Source organism: Bison bison, unplaced genomic scaffold (genome assembly GCF_000754665.1).
Source record: "Bison bison bison isolate TAMUID 2011002044 unplaced genomic scaffold, Bison_UMD1.0 scf7180017864471, whole genome shotgun sequence".
Lineage (NCBI taxonomy): Eukaryota > Metazoa > Chordata > Mammalia > Artiodactyla > Bovidae > Bison > Bison bison.
This window is the reverse complement of record NW_011495032.1, coordinates 22,067,430-22,088,410: the sequence shown is the minus strand read 5'-3', so window position 1 is coordinate 22,088,410 and position 20,981 is coordinate 22,067,430. Positions and strand designations below refer to the sequence as shown.

General features: G+C 38.2%; 1 protein-coding gene across 4 annotated transcripts in view; it reads left to right on the top strand.

Moving 5' to 3' along the window:
- SATB2 (SATB homeobox 2) overlaps positions 1–20,981 on the top strand; it is a 205,993-nt gene that overhangs the window by 131,667 nt on the left and 53,345 nt on the right. For all 4 annotated transcript variants that reach the window (XM_010860926.1, XM_010860927.1, XM_010860928.1 and 1 more), the window contains one exon: positions 669–1,141. In XM_010860926.1, the coding sequence (XP_010859228.1) occupies positions 669–1,141 (473 nt within the window). The remainder of the gene's footprint in view (positions 1–668; positions 1,142–20,981) is intronic.

Below are 20,981 nucleotides of genomic sequence, written 5' to 3'. Positions count from 1 at the left end.
TTGCCATAAGGGTGGTGTCATCTGCATATCTGAAGTTATTGATATTTCTCCCAGCAATCTTGATTCCAGCTTGTGCTTCTTCCATCCCAGCATTTCTCATGATGTGCTCTGCATATAAGTTAAATAAGCAGGGTGACAATATACAGCCTTGACGTACTCCTTTTCCTGTTTGGAACCAGTCTGTTGTTCCATGTCCAGTTCTAACTGTTGCTTCCTGACCTGCATAGCAATTAATTTGGCAGAAGATGTTGTTCTTGACATTTCATGATACTCATGAACTGCACAATTAACCACAAACTACAGAAGATTAAAACAGCTTTTTTTTTTTTTACCACAGTGGATGATGAAGGAGGTGATAGAGGTTGGAAACATGAGAAGATTTAGAATTTGTAATAACCATTTCTGTCTTGGCTATTTAATAGAATGCCTACTTTTAGAAATTTAAAAAAGGCAAATATTTTTATTTTCATATCATAACCTATGGAAAAATCTATTATTGTAACATTTTTTCAGGAAAAGATGACTCACTTTTACTCTGGGTCTTCCAGCTTTGTATGAAAAAAATCTTTTTAATTAATATACCAAAAATATAATTTAAAACTACATGTATCAGCAACAAATTATACTAATGATGATAATGACAAATTATCATTTTTATCTCTTAACAGTGGAAAGAGTGGAACGAGAAAACCTTTCAGACTATTGTGTTCTGGGCCAGCGTCCAATGCATTTACCAAATATGAACCAGCTGGCCTCCCTGGGGAAAACCAACGAACAGTCTCCTCATAGCCAAATCCACCACAGTACTCCAATCCGAAACCAAGTGCCCGCATTACAGCCCATCATGAGCCCTGGTCTTCTTTCTCCCCAGCTCAGTCCACAACTTGTCAGGCAACAAATTGCCATGGCCCATCTGATCAACCAACAGATTGCCGTTAGCCGGCTTCTGGCTCACCAGCATCCTCAAGCCATCAACCAGCAGTTCTTGAACCACCCACCCATTCCCAGAGCAGTTAAGCCAGAGCCAACCAACTCCTCTGTGGAAGTATCTCCAGATATCTACCAGCAAGTCAGAGATGAGTTGAAGAGAGCCAGTGTGTCCCAAGCTGTCTTTGCAAGAGTGGCATTCAATCGCACACAGGTACCATTAGCATTAAACATCATAATGTTTATATCATGTTAATGATATATCATGTATCATGTTAATACTATGGACACGTTGTGACAAATATTGTTTATCTCTTTAAAATTTTTCTGTGGATCTCAGAGCACATAGAATCATATTAATTAATAATCTTTAGTTCGTGAAATACTATCACCATTGATCTACGCTTGGCTATGATTAATTTCAGTGACGTTATGAATATCTGTGAACTCACTACCCAACTCAGCACCTGAAATGTTACTAGTGACGTGGGTCTCTTTATGTACTTCTCCTTCCGCCCTCTTTTCCATTTACTTTCCCCAGATGTAACCCTGATCTTGAACTTTGTGATTATCATTCCTTGTTTTTATTTAAAAAAAAAACTAGTTCTAAACTTACTGTATCTTTGAACTTTACAAAAAATATTATTATATGTTATCATTTTCATAATTTTTAATAAACCCTTCAAAATGTATAAGTTAGATTTAAGATACTGGTAAAGTAGTATTGATAAAGGGGTTCCCAAGTGGTGCTAGTGGTAAAGAACCCGCCTGTCAGTGCAGGAGACGTAAGAGAGACAGGTCAATTTCTGGGTTGGGAAAATTACCTGGAGGAGGACTTGGCAGCCCACTCCAGTATTCTTGCCCAGAGAATCCCCATGGACAGAGGAGCCTGGAGGTCTACAGTCCATAGGGTTACACAGAGTTGGACATGACTGAAACGACTTAGCACAACGTAGTAATTGGTAGTTGACTCATATTTTTAATATTTTGAGAGAATTATATGCCAATATAATATTAAATGACAGACAGTGAACGGTTTAGCTATGTCTTATTTTATTGAAGGCTGCTTATAATCAAGAAGTTCTTTCCCACCAGTACTAAATGTGAGTGTGCATTAGAATTACTTGGAAGACTGTTAGATTGCTGGCCCACTTCCTAGAGTTTCTGATTCACAGGTCTAGGGTGGGACCCAGAAATTTGCATGTCTAACAAGATCCCAGCTGGTCCTGATGCTGGTCTTAGGTCACATTTTGAGAACTGCCAATCTAGCTCTTATGCCATCGTCCCTTTGGTGTCTGTAGGAATTTGGTTCCAGGACCCTTGCAAATACCAAAACCCATAGATGCTCAAGTCCCTTATGTAAAATGGTGCAGTACAGTTGGTCCGCCCTATCTGTGGATTTTGCATCCACAGACACAGAGGACCAATTGTATGAGTACCCAAAAAATAAAAGTGCCTAATCTTAAGGAGGTAACAATCTGGTAGTGAAAAGTAGAATGTACTCAGATAAATAAAATGTGAAGTCAGGAGAATAATGTAAGATAATTGTGAGCAGTGACTGCAATGGGTATTTGTGAGGAGTTGGGGTTAGGCATACTTACAGTAGAGTAAATAAGTGAGTAAGCAAGTGAGTCTTTAAGAGGACAGTGGGTTTAAGTTAGTCACCCTACTAAATGCAAGGCAGGAAACAAAGCTCTCTGCAGATGCAAAGATGAAAAAAATTGTGAGTGAACACATATGTGAACAACTGACTTGAGTATGAAGGTTTCTGGATAGTTAGACCTTGAACGATGAATAAAATTTAATGGGCAAACATGGAGAAGAAGGGTATTTTAGGTTAAAACACACACACACACACACACACACACAAGAAAAGGGTTGAGTCAGAAAAAGTCAGGACCAGCTGATAGTTGATAGCAAAGCTAGATAATATGACTTAAAGGTAGAAGAACAGATCCAAAAAGATCTTAGGTTCGTGCTAAGAACTTTGAACTGTGTTTAATGAGCAGTGGAAACCACTGAAGGTTTTATGTAGGGATATTCTTTCATCAAATGATCAGAATTGGATGTTAGGAATACTTTTTTTCCCATCAAGAGGGTAGGAATTTTACTTAGGAGGCTGCCTTATGTGTGCGGCTGAAATGCATAGAAGTTTTGAACAAGACTGGTGGCAATGGAGTGGAGGGTAATGTCAAAAAGCATTGTGAGAGTAAAGTTGACAGAAATTGCAACTGCCTGGAGTAGAGATAACGCTAGGCTTTGAGCCTCATGACTACCAATGAAGCGTAATTATTTAGAGAATCAAGGAGGGCATTGAAAGAGATGGTTGGAGTAAGGTTAAAGTGATTATTTTGGGCTGTTTTGACTTTGGGCTATTTGACTTTGAAGTGCTAGTAGACTCCTTAAGTAAAGATGTGTAGCAGTCATTGAAAATAAGAGTTTAGTGCTAAAAATAGTTGTTAGGGTCAGAGAAAGAGATTAGAAATTTATTCACAAAACCTGGAATTTAACAGGACAGCAGAGGGAGGGGAGAAGCCACCAGCACTACTAACACCAAGGAAAAGAGACCACGAAATGCCAGGAGAGGTGGGGCAGGTGAAGGCAGAAGAAAAGGGAGATGCTGATAAAGTATAGAGGATTTGGGCTGAGAGTCTCCAGAGGAGACTCTTCCATGTGGGGAAAACTACGGAGTCTAGGGAGGGGAAGTCTGAAACCATGCCATGAGATTTGGTGTTTGGTTGGGAGAAATCCTTGGCAAGCTTTAGAGTATAATTTCATTAGAGTGGTGAGGGAAGGAGCCAGAATTTAGGAGTTAAGGAGTGATTAACTGTCAAGGATACAGAAGCAGTGGCTGTAAATCACTCTTTCCAAAATTTGGTGTTGAAAGGGAGACCAGAAATGGGTTGACAGTTCTGAAAGTGAGAGGGAGTCAATTTGAGACAGAAGAATTAGCTTGGGCCTCAGCTGAAGTCAAACAGCATGAACGAGTGATGGAACCAACCATTGTGGTTTGGTAACAGTCTTCAGCCACGGTGAAACTGCAGGAGTAGGATCAGGGAAGAAAGGCAGTGGGCTTGCTTGAGATTTGGTGCTGACAGATTAGGTATGGCGGGAGACCAAGAGGGGTGAAACCTCCTGCTCCCTTGACGCTTAGCTAACGTATACATTCTGTTATTGACAGAGCCTGTTGCATCATTTGAAAATGAGTTCAGAGGTTCACAGAGGGCTACACGTGTTCCAGATGTCACTAAACCACTATTCTGTTGTGGCTTAAAGTACTAGGGTAGCATGTATGTGTCCACAGTTATCTGGATTGAGCCCATAGGAGTGCTTATCTTCTTGAGCAAGTCTGTTTCATACTATTATAAAACACGAAGTAGAAGGATGTGTACTTAAGTCTATATTTTGCAGTTCTCTGTGTGTATGTGCTCTCTTTCATCTATCATTCATGTGCATGAATAGGCATTTCAAGGCTAGTCAACATTTTATTGCTGGTTATTTATATAGCTCCTTTGGATAAGGATAAGTTTGAGAGCATGGTTGTATTGCTTTGGATTTTAGAATTAGTGTATGCAGTATACAGTTTACTAAATAGCATGAAGCATGAGAAAAGACTCCCAATGAGGCTAGACCAAGGCAGGCCGTGTTGGTAGGAAGAAATGCTCTGCCAAAGCCCTGGGCCCTGGAGGCCGGTCTTCTCCTGCACAATCCTTTTTGTCTGTTTTTTTGGAATTAATGATTTTTCTTTGCCATTGCCATCTTTCAAGTGCCAAGTTATAAAAGGTCTAAATGAAGCACAGAACACATTTTATTATTTTCTTCCTGCGATTAAATTTGTAAGATGGCTACACTCAGAAACAAACATTCACTTTCAATCAACATGAGCTTGAGTTCATGGGCCTGCCTTGAGGATTTCAAGTGGAAAATGCATAGGAATGTATGAGTATTTCATTTTAAATTTCTGCTTTTAATTTGGGAAAGCTTTTTATCCCTCTGGGATCATAACCTGTTGTGTATAAAGCCCAGCCTAATCAATGTAGATGGTATTGACAGAATGACATAGTTTGAACCTAAGCTGGAGGTCAACAGGCAGATTGTTTCTGCTGTATATGCTGTAGTCACTGCAGCAAAGGTCGGACAGCTGGGTTTCACCAGCAACATTGTTAAATGGAAGATATGGTCTACTATGCCCCATGAAACCAACCATGGATTTTCCAAATAATAGGCTCTCTTGAATGGAATCAGAAATATGTGAGTGATAAAATAACTTGTTAAAAAATAAAAATTAACTTTGTAGATAATAACATAAATGAGTTGTTAATCTGTGGACAGTAATGAATCTCAACATTTTTTTTTTTTTCTTCAAAGCAAACAGAATCAGAACCATTTATTTTTGATGGACACCTAAGACGAGTTCTAGTCTTGTACTCAGTTGTTTTACTGATATATAGTATATGCTTGGGCTTTTTCAGTGGCTCAGTGGGTAAAAAATCCACTTGCAGTGCAGGAGATGCACTGATCCCTGGAGCATATTCTCAGTTTACTGAGTATTTTTCATAAATAGTTCATGATATCTATTATTCACTTATTATCAAATTCAGTAAAAAGCATTTTGATTTGTTACACTATAGTTTGTGTTCCTGGATTTGTTCTTGATGATTGGACCAAGAATAAATCTAGTAATTAATTTCTCTGTTTTGTATGTGTGTATGTGTACATGTAGAACAAAAATCACATGCACAGCGTTCACAAATGAATTGAGTTGTTAAAAAAAAAAGCCTAGTTCTTCATGTTTAAGACTTCAGATGAAAAACTGAAATTCATAATAAATAGCGTTTGAAAAAGCAGTTCTTCAAGGAAAAACTTAATTACTTTGTATGTCTGATCCATTGTCACTATATCATTTGTTGATGTAAAATAACAAAATTAAGGGGGAAGGAACCGTATTTCCAAGAACTTGCTTTTTAATACATTTTAATTCTTATCAGCTTGTCTTTTAAAAACAGAAAATACATTTGTTTGATAAAATGATCTCCTACCCATACTTCTTGACAAGGTCCTGACTTCTGCCAGAGTCAGAGATCGACAACCTTTTGCCATTCTGATTTTATTTATTATTATTTCTTACACTTCTCTGTTAGTTTGTTAATACTGTCTAAACTAAGAACATAAATTAAGTCACATGTTCCAGGCAAGGGAAACAGCACATTTGAGATCATGCAGTACCAGGATATTGAATCTTCCGCGTGAGCATGAGACTAATATAATTCCAGATACAGGGAGTGGCAGTGTGGTGCATCATGTCTGTGCCATACGCATGATTTGTTGTTGTTGTTCAGCTGCTGAGTTGTGTCTGACTCTTTGCTACCCCCTGGACTGTAGCCCACCAGGCTTCTCTGTCCATGAGATTTCCCAGGCAATAATACTGGAGTGGGTTACCATTTCCTCCTTCAGGGGATCTTCCCCATCCAGGGATCAAACCCACATCTTCTGCATTGCAGGCAGATTCTTTACTACTGAGCCAGCAGAGAAGCTCCATCTTACATGGTGGAAGCCTATTTTTGCCATTCTGACCTTATATAAAATATACTCTGAGCACATCACTTTTTCCTTTGCTAGTCTTCTGAAAGAAAAGGTTAGCCCTACTTCTGGAGACTTTTATGACAAATGGGAGCCTATGAGAATAGTAGGAGAAAAGTGATATTTTCTGACTTGGTCATTAATATTCTGGCAATCCTATGACACATTACTAAGCATTTCTGTTACCTGTGGTCACAAAGTGCTATGATACACAGGAGGAGGCTGAGGCAGATCACAAGCCTCCTCTGGTTTCCATCCTTCACTCCTCCAGCACCGCCTCCTATCCTACTTCTAAGTCATGGTGTCTGCTGGTGGGCTCTTCATTCAAAGGACGTTCCTCAGCCTACTGGATTTTCCTTTGCTTGCACTGACAGAGAGCTGGAAGCGCTTAATAGGTGTCTGATAGGTGCAGGAGGATGAAAGCCCAGCTCCTTGCCTCCTGTCGCAGGGACAGTGCTGACCTGTGACTTTCACTCCAGAGCTGTCTGCAGACTGGGCTGAGGCTGAGGCTTTGCTTACACTTCTTCCCTTTTCTGTCCTGCTTCTCCCACTCTGTCACAAGTTTCACTCAGAAGCACTTCCTAAATAAATCACTTGTGTAGGAATCTTTATCTCAGGATGTGCTTTTTATCTCAGATTACAGATCAAGGTCATTGCTAGTCTAATTGACATTTGGTTATGCCATAGGATAGTAGTTTGAATAAAACATATCTTTACTTTTATACCTACTACCTTCAGAAATCTAAGGCAAGATGTTATTATGGAAATAGTATAGAGATTTTTATGGTACCACTTTGGTTTAAAAATATTATCAGTGTTGAGCCTGGTAGGCTGTAGTCCATGGGGTCGCTAGGAGTCGGACACAACTGAGCGACTTCACTTTCACTTTTCACTTTCATGCGTTGGAGAAGGAAATGGCAACCCACTCCAGTGTTCTTGCCTGGAGAATCCCAGGGACAGAGTAGCCTGGTGGGCTGCCATCTCTGGGGTCGCAGAGAGTTGGACACGACTGAAGCGACTTAGCAGCAGCAGCATAGAATTATATAGGGTTTTTTTGTTTTCTTTACTGTACTACTTTCTCTTAAATACATTATAACTATTGTGATTTTTAACTGAGTCCCCTGAATTCAATGGGCTGGTGTGGATATTAGCCAGATTTACTTATAGATGTTGAATGTGGAGGGATTGGTTAGAGGGAGGGGAGAGAAAGAGAAGGAATGAGACAGAAACAGACATTGGATATGAGGCCCTATGAGATCTTTCAGACTTGACATAAAACCATCCTTACTGAGTCTCAAAGGTGCATTATGTGATTTACTTGAGTTTCAAAGTAGCTTTGCTTCTCTGTCCTGCCCTATCTCCAGTGCTCTGTCAATGATGCAAATGGGTTCTGTTAGACTGATAATTTTGAGAAGAGGACCTCCGTAGGGTTTTATTTTTTTTTGCATATTCATTTTCCCTTGCTTCTATCCCAAATTTATTTTAGCATTGGCACACTTAGCAGCCCTATGGACATGAAATAAGTTGCCTGGCTATTTTCTGTGTTTACCTCTTTGCATTTTGACAATTTGGTTATGAATCCTAACCTATAGCATTCTTTTGCCCCTTGTCACTTTATGGACTTAAGAAGATCAGTAAGAGGCTTTTGAAGATATGAAAAGGTTTGTGACTATTTTACAACTTAATATTACCCAGGAATGGTTGTGGGATGTCCACTGACCTATAATAAGAATGGTTTCATGAAATATGTACAATGAATCTTCCTTAATAGATAAACTATTCTCTAATTTATTTAAAATCCAATGACCTACATATTCATGTGTTCAGAAATCCCCCATTTACTAGCATCGTTTCTCCTTTGAGACCTTCCATTTGAGCAAATCTGTTAAATGAAGTAGAGAGGAAGCTTTGATCCAAACTAGGCTAAATCCATTGGAACAAATGCCCTGCCACATGTGAATGGGAGCATTAGAATGCCAGCAAAGGGAAATGAAGGGTTATTCTCTGTCCCTCTCTGCACCTCTACCCCCTTACCCCTCTATCCCCTTCAAAGGTGGGGTTCAGGAAACAGCCATGCACATGGAATTGGCAATAAAAAGTTTGTATCATTTGAACGAAACTTTTGCCACATTCACTTTTGGCGAAGTGCAGTTATTTTTCTTTTTTCTCTAGCAGATTATATGCCATAACTGGGAAAGTTCAGACTCATTTTGTGTCCAGGTAGCTCTTCTGAGTCAGTTCTTAGAAGCATGTTTTCATTAGAAGTCTATGTGTATTTTGCAAAATGTGTTAATCTTCTGTGAAAGAAACGCTTCTAATTTGGTATCCTTAGTTTGTGAAAAAGTCACAGAGTTACACAATTTGCAACATTTTATCAAAGGTCTTTTTTGAGAGAGCTGTTCATCTTATTTTTATCTGATATAGAAGAGAATTTTTAAAATCCTTTGTGAACTCATTTGGTTGATCGATCCTTAGTTTGCATACTTTTAATTTTTTTATGAGACTTTGCAAAAAAAATCTCTTGTTTATTTATTAAAGCCATATCATTTGAAAAACTTAAGTTCAGGGTCATAAATACAATTTATGAAGTCACTCAGCAACTGGAGAATGTTTTCAACAGATTGGAAAATTAAATTGAGTGATGTATCAGAAAAATTGGCAGTAAGGTCAACAGCTAGAAATGTAAATGTCTTTGTGTGAAATGACATGGACTTTGCTTTTATGCTTTATTGGCACTGTGTTTATAGTATATTCCCACCCACTTTATTAAGGTTAAAAATTGAAATGGCACAATTAGGAAGAGATGTGTAGCAACAAAATGAAAATTCGAACAACCAAAATATTTGGAAGTCTGAGCTTTAGTATGTTACCTGTTAGTTTTTTCTGAGCGTGGGGAGAAATTTCTATAACTTCTTGTTTGATTTATACTTATTGTTAGCTCAAGGTAGGCATGATTTAGTTACTCATACCATTTGTACATGTAGAAAACTTGACCTCCAAGATATTTAAAACTCTTTCTCAGCATTCAGTAAGATATATGCACTCAGCAATACAGCAATAGAATACAATGCAAGTCCAGGGGTCTTGACTCCATGGTCCAGTGAGCTGGTTATAAAATGACTAGGGAACCTGTGAGAAAAAGGAAATCCAGCCACTGAAAGATGGGCTGTAAATATGAAATGCCACAGATCAGGCATGAACATGTTATTGAGTTTTGAAGCAAATAATATGCCCTCTTTTGATTTCAACCTTAAATTAATAAAGTAGGAAAAGAGGGTCCTGCAAGCTTCATAAAATAGGTACTCTTTCATTTCAGGATCACTGGCTTGAATTCATAGATTTAAAGATTATAATAATATTAATATCTCCCAAGACAGCAGTGTCTCAAAGTTATTCAGTGACTTAAGGATGGCCCTCAGGATAGTGGTCTCAATTTAGTCCCTCCTTACATATAAAGACTATCGTTAATTAGCACCTTTTAGGCAATTTTGGGCAAAAAGCATGGGGGATAAGCTGGGTCTGTTTGTGCTCTGGGTAAAGAGAAATTTGATTCAGTATACTAGCGTATTCCCACTCCTAAATCTAGTTGAAACAGAACATTTCATGTAAAAGAAAATATAAAGGCTCCTTTTATCCACCTCCTTCACAAAACTTGTACCAAAGAATCAGAGGATACAGATATGATAGTACAGTGTTCTATTCCTTTCATCCCTGATCAGTGTGAAAAATCCTTAAAAAATAGTTACTGAACTGTTACAAAGTGAAAGAAAGTGAGAATCGCTCAATTGTGTCCAACTCTCTGGGACCCCCAGAGAAGGCAATGGCACCCCACTCCAGTACTCTTGCCTGGAAAATCCCATGGATGGAGGAGCCTGGTAGGCTGAAGTCCATGGGGTCGCTAAGAGTCAGACACGACTCAGCGACTTCACTTTTACTTTTCACTTTCATGCATTGGAGAAGGAAATGGCAACATACTCCAGTGTTCTTGCCTGGAGAATCCCAGGAACAGAGGAGCCTGGTGGGCTGCTGTCTATGAGGTTGCACAGAGTCAGACACGACTGAAGTGACTTAGCAGCAGCAGCAGCTCTAGGACCCCAATTCTGCAGGCCAAAATACTGGAGTAGGGTATCTGTTCCCTTCCCCAGGGGATCTTCCAAACCCAGAGATTGAACCCAGATCTCCCGCATTGCAGGCAGACTCTTTACCATCTGAGTTACAGAGAATTCAAGGGGAATTCCCTGAATTCTCTGCATGCTCATTGCCAAGGGCAAGGGTTCAATCCCTGGTTGGGGAACTAAGATCCCATAAGCTATGGGTGTGGCCTAAATAAATAAAATTCAGGGCTTTTTATTTTTTCAAAAAAAAAAAAACATGCCTTTCGATGATGGTTTTACAATGTCACTATTCTCTAACAAGAAGGGGTTGACTTATTTTGCACAGATGTGGAGTCTCTAACCTGAAATAAGATATTTCACTTCTAGTGAGTGTGTCTCAGTAGAGACCGGCACTTTTAGTGGGAAAGCCTAGTTTTATTAGTTAACTAGTTTCTCCAAATTCTGGATGGTGTTTAAAGTAGGATTTTTATAGAAGAAATACAAGGCAACACTAGCTTTAGGTTCCATTATTTATATGCTTTTCACCTTTGCTTATTCAAAGTAATTAAAAAAATACATGGAGTGTTCCTTTAATGGCCATTGATGGAAATGATGACTGCTTGGCCTGGGGTTAAGTGCCTGTTTGTTCAACTAAAGTAAATTCAGTTTGAAGGCCAAAAATTCTGTGAGAAAAATACAATTAAATCAATTTGAAGTCAATTGGAAATTGACAAGGTAGTTTAAATTCTATCTGCAAGTTTTGTGCCTAAAATTATTCCTATAGACAGCAGTATTTACTTGCAAACTTCTCTGGTCACCACACTCAGTAAGAACTAAGTTTTACATTATGAGCTAGTATGTCTAAGTCACACACACTTAGACATTTGTGCCACATGTATGTGTGTCTGTTTTAAGTTCCACCTTATTTCCAACTATACCAGTATATTTCTTCATGAAAGAGAAAGAAAAAACCTTCATGAAACAATAGAGTATGAAGCACTGTGGTAATTTCTAATCTACTTAACTACATTTTGTTATAAATAAACTACCTATTATATGCTAAATTAATTTTATCAGCCACTAATAATTATGAACATGTTTCAACAATGATGCAGATTAAAGCTGATTTTAAAAGTTACTTGGGGAAAGAAGGTGATTTTACTTTTTTGAAGTATGAATAAATATTAGTTCAGTGCTATCCTGAAATGTCCTTATGGTCATTTTGCTTTATATAATTATTAAATTTTTCTTCACACTCTCCTCTATCCCAAATAATTTTAATTATTCTACTTCCTAGAATTTCTTTATTTATTTTAATTAATATTTTAATATTTTCTGTCTTTATAGGAAGACATCTATAAGTGGAGGGCCTTGAATATGGGATGTTGCAGGTGGAAAATAAATGTACTTTGAAAAAAAAAAGAAATGTACTTTGATATTAGTTCTGTATTTATCCATTCATTTAACAAGGATTTATTAAGCATTCAGAGACTACGCTGGGGTTATAATGAGGGCTAACATTTATTGAACATTTAACACGTATTCAGTACAGTTATAAGCTCTCTAGAGAACCCTATGAAGGAAGTGCAATTATTATCTCAATTTTGCTGATGAGGAAACTGTGCCATAGGGAGATTAATTAATCTTTGTCCACTTGAAACCCAATTGAACTCAGAAATTTTAACTTCAGAACTCATCCTCATAATCACTTTATTCTCAATCATTTGTTACCATTGACCAGATGATGAAAGACACAAACCCACCCTCAAGGAGATACAAGAATAAATAGACTTTTAAAATTGGTATTCCCACTTTGGTATAATAAGTCCTGTGATATGTTCCATGTATGAGAACAGATGTTTTTAACCCTGGAGGTGATCAAAGCTAAGGCAGAAAATGTTCAGCAAGGAAAAAAAATAATGTTTTATAATTATTTCAGGACAGAGTCAACTCATATGTTTATAGACTGCTTTTCTACTTATATCTGAATGCATTTGATACATTTGAGATATAAATATGCAGGAAAATGTATGTTTTTGTTTTATTTTGTTTTTGAAAGTACTATTTTTGCCAATGTTTTGACAAAGTAGCCAAAGCTAGTAAATTTTTTGGGAAGTTTGCCAACAGTTGTTTCACAGAATACTCATGGAAACTAGGAATAACAAGGGCCCAGCACTTTGTGAATGCAATAGTCATGGTGCCAGGTACTTGAGGTGTTAGTAGAAACCATGTATGTGCCCAGAGCTGAGAACACCACTGGCAAATGTTTCCAAAAGGAACCTGTTCAGTTCTGTATTTGCTTTGCTTTTTGGTGCTAATGTGTTTAGAAAATTTTTAGTTAGATTGTGCACAGCCCCTATTTCAGTTCCTAAGACTTCCTAGAGACAAAGGCGGAAGGGATGAGGAAGGAAATAAGATGGGACTATTTATTTAGTTGCTTCTATCATTGCATAGATGAGGTAGGTAGGAAGTAGTCAAGTTGTCAGGAATCTGGTTTTGGCTAAGTTCCTCCATGGTACATGCTCAAGTGTGGTTTGAACAAGGGGGTTACAGTTAAGAAAACACAGACTGCTTTGGTTTCAAGAATGTTCCGTTGCAGGCAATGTTGTGTTGCCAGCTTACTGTATTCTGATGTGGCTGCTGCTGCTGCTGCTACTAAGTCGCTTCAGTTGTGTCTGACTCTGTGCGACCCCATAGACGGCAGCCCAACAGGCTCCCCCATCCCTGGGATTCTCCAGGCAAGAATACTGGAGTGGGTTGCCATTTCCTTCTCCAGTGCATGAAAGTGAAAAGTGAAAGTGAAATTGCTTAGTCATGTCTGACTCTTAGCAACCCCATGGACTGCAGCCTACCAGGCTCCTCCATCCATGGGATTTTCCAGACAAGAGTACTAGAGTGGGGTGCCACTGCCTTCTCCGTCTGATGTGGCAGGTGGCACAAATGAAGTTTTACTGCATATACTAGAAAGAAAGCTGTGAGGTGACTGTTTCATTTAATAAATTGTAGATTTGGGGAACATGGAATATTTGTTCTAATGTGGGGTTTGCAAGGCCCCAAATTTCAGTATTTATTATCTTATTTGTTTTTAATAGGTTGAAAGAGAAGATCTTGAGTGACTGTTGTGAGTTAGGCTTTTAACATGGTCCATCAGGCTAGCTGGGGCTTTGCTGGTGGCTCAGATGGTAAAGCATCTGCCTACAATGTGGGAGACCTGGGTTCAATCCCTGGGTTGGGAAGATCCCCTGGAGAAGGAAATGGAAACCCACTCCAATATTCTTGCCTGGAAAATTCCATGGAGGGAGGAGCCTGGTAGGCTACAGTCCATAGGATCTCAAAGAGTCAGACACGACTGAGCAACTTCACTATCAGGCTAGCTGCTAACTATTTAGCAAATATGGGACTCCCACTTCCAGAACACTGAAAAAAATATGGTACTCTCTTAGAGCCCTATATGTCTGTATATCCCCAACTAACCACTAAGCACAAAATATACATATTTTACTCCCAAGGAGTTGACTATATGATGGGAGAAAGAGGTTTTATAGTTACACAATGTAAAAGATGCTAAGTGTCGTAAATATAAGATAGAACTAGTGCCATCTCCCTTCAGAGGAGGGAGAAAGTATTGCCAACTGCAGCATATATACATATACAGATATATGCATCGTCTTTCAGTGCATTGCAGAATACATCTCTACAGCATGAACATTTGTCTGCAAATGTTACTTTCGTATATGCACTTATATTTGCAGAGTACATTGATTCCCTCTAAATGCTCAATTCTATCCACCCCCATCATATAAAAGTGCTATATGCATAGACTGTCTTTGCTAATAAAGAAATATTATAAGAAAAGAGAGGTTTTTATTAAACTAATGCAATAACGACATTTTCTTTGAGGATTTAACACATCATTTTTAATAATAAAAATCAAATTGTCATTGTTGTGCCCTGTATACCTTTTATTCAAATCACACTAAATACTCTGCCTTCATGTCTAAGCAGTGCTCTAGGGGCTGATGGGGGAGGTGAGTAGTTTTTAACATAAGGCAAATGAATTTCAGCAGTCAGCTTTGTAGTGGGGTTGTAGATTATGAATATGGGAGCCAGGGAAACCTGTTTATATTTGTAAGCCAAGGGGAGAATGCCTCTCAGGAGTGTCTGGATGGAAATGAGACTGGAGATTAGGAAAGAACCAATTATGTTAGGTCAGCTTTCAGTGGGTAGGATGTCAATACTCTGTTCAGCCAAGTAACTGAGTTCACAGCTTCAACTAACTGTACATTAACCACTGGAATTGAAGCATTCACTTTGTATGATTAGACTAAGAATTTGGTATCACCTGGTTTTCATAAGAAGATACTAGTTCTTGGCTCATGTCAGCTGAAATCAGACATTTCAGAATTGTATTAGTTAAGACTAACTGATAAGCATGCAAAAGGGGTGGTGAAATGTGAAGAGTACCTTCTGAGGGAACTATGTGATGGGTCATGGTGGGTGGCAGGATATGTGGTTAGCCCATATGGGTCCCAAGACCCCTTCCACCTCTGACTTTCTGTAACTTTAATCTGTAATATGGGAGTGTGTGTGCCTTTTAACCTTGTTCGTTGGTTGTGGCATAATTTGTTTGGGTTGAAACCTAACATTTTCAAACTATAATATACTGTGCCTATGATATGATATCTGTGTGACATGATGTATGAGTATTTTGGGGGTTGAATTACTTCAAAAGTTTATGTTATAACAAATATGTGAACAGAAATGTAGCTTACAGAAATGAAAATAGTCTCTGGCTAGTTTGAGGCTTTTTCCAAAGAGAAGCACTAGGGTTTGGCTGGGCCAGTTTTTTTAGCACACACCTGGTGTATATCACTTTAAAAAATAAATTATGCCTCATTAAATTACAATTAAATGGAATCATGATCATTTGTTTTTCTGGAAGGAAGATGTTTTGCATATTGAAAGCCTAATTTGTTGCAGGTGACAAAAAGGCTGAACAGATTACCTAATATCACTTCATTTGGGGGGTAATGTTTGCTGGTTAGTTTGTGTATACTCCAATAGTTCAGAATTCTTTTAATGTGGACTGTATTGTTTTCACTTCAGAAAGTCTTCTACTGCTTTACCCATTTTTGTACTGTGTTTTTTTAAGCTTTTAAGGAAACAGAAACTTCTTTTGATATTCTGGATTAGTCGTGCTCTTTCTTTTTGTTCAAATGTTCTAATACTGTCCAATCCTTCACTTAGTCTCCCTCTTTGCCTAGCCTCACCACTATGTCTATAGCTGCCTGTTAATATTATGTACATTTCAAATCCCAGCCAAGTTAAGTACCGCCTCTTCCAAAATGTTTTCCCTGAATACCGCAGTTGGCAATACGTTCACCCTCTTTTGAACTGAAATGGTACTAGTTCTATCTGAAATTTATGACACTCATCATCTTTTACATTGTACTTCTATAAACCACCATATAGTAAACTCCTTGGCAGCAGAATCTACGTCTTGGGAATCCTCCCATTCCCTTATGAGCTTTGTACCAAGTTGCAAATGAGAAATGAATTAATAGACTGATCTGTCATTCCTTGGCAATATGTATATTGAATTTGGGGGTTCTCTAGGTAATCATTGGGAGATATAGCCTAATTGTTGAGAATTTCTAATGTCTGAGAGGTATGAAAAAGAGGTATCTGTTAAAATCTAGTCAGTAATGACCTTTGGTGTCCTCTCCTGGAGTGGCTGGGAGTTCTGATGGGCTCAGGCTCAGATTTCCTAAACCCTGGCCCAGGCTTGGGTTCTCTTCTTGTTCTTAAACGAGTAAAGGCCCATCAAAGGCGGTTTCTCACCTGTCCCAGACAAAGTTTCAAGGGCTAGTGTACAACCTTGGAAGTAAATCTTACAGAGCTAGTCATGGTAATGTTTCCCAGATATTTCTGAGCATGTATTTTGCACACTAGCAATTTGGAGCCAACTATATAAATTGTTGAAGGAATATGAAAGTCATAATAATGTAAATAAGAAAGTGCTTCAACAGAAATGGCAGATTCAAAAACTCTAAGGTCATTTAATTTATCACAAATAAGTATTATTAAAATACTAGAAATCATAAGCATATTGATTTTTCTGTTTAAAAATTAGCCCCAGTTTTTGTTGTTGTTGTTGGTCACATTGCACGGCTTGCAGGATTTTAGTTCCCTAACCAGGGCTCAATCCTGTGCTCACCACAGTGAAAGCACTAACAGTGGTTAGAGTCCTAACTACTGGACGACCAGGGAATTCCTGGCCCCAGCTCTCTGTTTTTCCTTTAGAGATAACCTGTATTAGCAATGAAGCTAGATGGCATTGTATTATCTCTTGTTTGTGCTTTGAAATATTTTGCTTTTATTGAATTTTTTGCCAGCCTCTTGTATTGTTTGCTGGTGCTGGAAATATTTTGGAGTTTACAAAACTCTCCATTAAAGGATGAGGGAGAAGGCCAGTGAGAGGCTCTTTTTGCCCAACTCCCTTCTTTTGTCAGTGACCTGTAACCCAAGAGCTGTGGTGGAAGGTGCCTTTCTCCCCTGTGCAGAGGCTTGTTTTACTCCTTTTCAGTCAACATGTTTCTTGGTCTTACACAACCTCAGCTAACACCACAGAGAGAATTGTTTATAATCTCTCCCCTGAGAAGGCTCTGCTGCCTATGATGAGGAAAATACTTAATGACCGCTTTACTCAATACTTACAATATGTTTTAATAAGATTACTGATATGAAATTTTAATAAGCAATATCCTGGTTAATTTATTAATTTCCCTCAGTTTTCACATTCTCAATATTCATGACCTTTCTATTCATAAAAGTATATTTTTATTTGCAATGCCCAGGTACCACGCCATATTCTCTATAGCTCAGGCTGCATAATGGGAATGTCCATGTGATACCTCCTCCCTGGCCGGTTGATCATTAAAATGCCAGACAACTGAGTGGCAAGGGCTTTAGAAATATTTATGTAGGATAAATTATTAATTTATGTTCTATTCAAGACAGTTTCAATATGATAAGCATTTACTTATCTTGATAATTAGATGGAGTGATTTGTGGTATATTTAAGTCATGCCATACATTTTCTTCTGATTTTTTTTTCCCCATGATGATTTTAAACTAACTAAATAAAACATGCTTTACATTCATATGCCTGTAGAATTTTGGCTATATTTTTAAAAATCACTGTTGAAATAGTTAAAAGCACATAACCGAAATGAAGAGGGTTCAACAAAACTACTAAAACTCTTCTTGTGCCCACCAGTTAGCCACTTGTTATTGAACATGTCTGAGGTAAAAGGAATCTGCTTTGGGACCAGGGCTACACAGATGAGACTTGAAGTAAATAATTTAGAACAGTGTTCTCATTCTCTGGGGCAATTCATGGAGGCAGCACTGGCCACCTTGTTGGTTTGAGACTTTATCTTCAATTAGGCGAATGAGACAGAGGCAACAGTATATCCACCAACCCCTGAAAATACAAATATTGTGTCTCATTCACTTCGGAAATGATGCTGATGAGCAGTCATTTACAAGGATGCTTTGTCTTGATTTCTCTTAGAGATGAATTCATTTCCCTGTATGGTTGTCCAACATGTAAAAAATGCAGGGGTAGGAACTCCACAATTTCCATGTGGGGGAAAAAAGGTAAACCACGCTGAACAAAAAGTAAATAAAAGAACTCTGCCCTTCAGAGTGATTTTGTTTTTTATTGATTAGGAATAAACAGATTTACAGTTTTGAACCTGGTCCATGAGAACAAAATTTTTTTTTGTTGTTTCAGTATTTTACACGCAAGATCTTTGCCACAATATCCTCCACAATTTGTCAAAATAATTTCACAGAAGAAGTTTACAAACTTTGCCTTTGAAAGATCTTAACATATAATCATCATAACCAGGATAAAGAATATATCCATGCATATCCTAAAGCATTTCCAAATTTGGTAGTCTGACATTTGGTAAAATGCTAAAGTTACTTATTTTTTGGGGGGGCGAGGTCAGAGAATAAAGAGTTTTAATTTTTCATCTCATTATTTATACTATTATTTATCTTTTTTTAAAAACTTTTTATTTTGCATTGGTGTATAGCTGATTAACAATATTGTGATAGTTTCAGGTGAACAACAAAGGGACTCAGCCATACATACACACATATCCATGAGAGAGAGAGAAAGAGAGAAGGGAGTGAGTGCCAGCTTGTCCTCCGGGTGTAGAGTTCATCATTAAAGAAAGCTCAGAAAATAGCAATCTTAGTGTCTTTTTGTATTAGAAATTGGTATTGGTTGTATTTTAATTTTTTATTTTATTGAAGTACAATTGATGTACAATGTGTTAGTCTGTGGTATATAGCAAAATGATCCATGTATATATGCATACATATTTTCTGTATGTATGTATGTATGTATTTTGTATTCCTTCTCATCGTGGCCTATTACGAGACACTGTGCTATACAGTAGGACCTTGTTGTCTGTCTGTTTTATGTATAGCAGTTTGCATCTGCCGATCTCAAACGCCTAATTTAGCCCTCCCTTGCCCTTTCCCCTTTGGTAACCATAAATTTGTTTTCTATATCTGTGAGTCTGTTTCTGTTTTGTAAATAAATTCATTTGTATCATATTTTAAATTCTGCATATACGTGATATGACATTTGTCTTTCTCTGTTGGACTTACTTCACTTAGTATGATAATCTCCAGGTCCGTCTGTGTTGCTGCAAATGGCATGATTTCACTCTTTTTCATGACTGATTAGTATTCCATTGGGTGTATAGGAAAGTAGTGTTGAAAATTGTTATCCCTCTTGCTTCTGCATGTATTAATTTGGAGATGTTTGTCTTAGAAGCAAGAAAGAAAAGTGAAAGTGAAGTCACTCAGTTGTCTCCGACTCTTTGCGACCCCATGGAGTGTAGTCCTCCTTCCATGGGATTTTCCAGGCAATAATCCTGGAGTGGGTTGCCATTTCCTTCTCCAGGGGATCTTCCCAACCTAGGGATCGAACCTGGGTCTCCTGAATTGTAGACAGACGCCTTACCGTCTGAGCCACCAGGGAAGTCAAATCATTATTAATATATCAAGTTGCTTAGTCCAAGTGGAAAGTAGGATAACTTAAGGCAGAACTGACTTTTAATTTCAGAAAGAGAATTAATACCTAGATTGTATAACATTTTCTGGAAGACAGGTGTCTCACTTGTTGCTTCTTTCTGAAAACATGACAATAAATCAGGATTTTCTTAGAATCATTTCACCAGTAGGATAGTTGTATATACCTGCCCTACCCTACCTTGGCCTTTCCTTGGGCATGTATGCATGCAGACACACACTTCTTAACATTTTTTTCTAGCTTCATTGTGTGGCACATTATATTCCCATTTATAAAGACTTTTCTAATCAAAGTAATGACAACCAAATTGGCAGAACTATCAGATGGCATACCTTTTGTAAGTTTCTTATAGTAAAATTGTCTTACATGGTGTTTTGGGTGGTGATTACCTCCTGGAGTGCTGATAACTATGTTTATTTCACAGATGCATATTTCTGTGACATTTGGTTTACTATCTTATAATGTATTACTTCTAAAAAATGTTTGCCTACCTTACCCTGAGGATTGTTGGCCAACTAGAGGTAGTAGTGTGTTTCTTTTACATCCAATGCCTTTTGGCCTATTGGCCAAATATGGCCTATTTAGCCATAGATTACAAATCTGATAGTATTTCTTTGCATTAATATTCCCCTAAGTGGAAATATCTTTGGCATCTACTTTTTAGAATTTGGGGTTATCCCCATCTCTTGTAAGACTCAGAAGTTAACATCTTAGCTCTTTCTGAGGTATCATCCTAGGGCCTGATCTAATATTGCCCTGAGAAGGGATGTTAGCTGGGAATGCCTTTATGTGATAATCTAACAAGTGTGCAGATTGGAGGGGCTTCCCAGGTGGCTCAGTGGTGGAGAATCCACCTGCCAATGCAGGAGACCTAAATTCAATCCCTAGGTCAGGAAGATTCCCTAGAGAAGGAAATGGCAACTCCGGTTTTCTTGCCTGGGAAATCCCATGATCAGAGGAGCCTGGCGGGCAGCAGGCCATAGGTTCACAAAGAGTCAGACACGACTGAGCAACCGAGCACACATGCACATGCAGGATGGGAATGGATCAGCTTTTGCCTCGAGTACTGTGATGTCCAAACTCAGGTCTCCAGCCTTTTTCTTGAGTCCATACTACTTTTCTTTTGACTTGTCAGCATTTTTCTTTTCTTTGTGAGTTCTCTGTGAGCAGAGCACACGAGAACATTAAGTTCCTATGTAAAGCGTTCCATTTGGATGGGTCACACAGTCAGAAAGTATCTGAGCCTATCATGGTGTTCTCTGGGG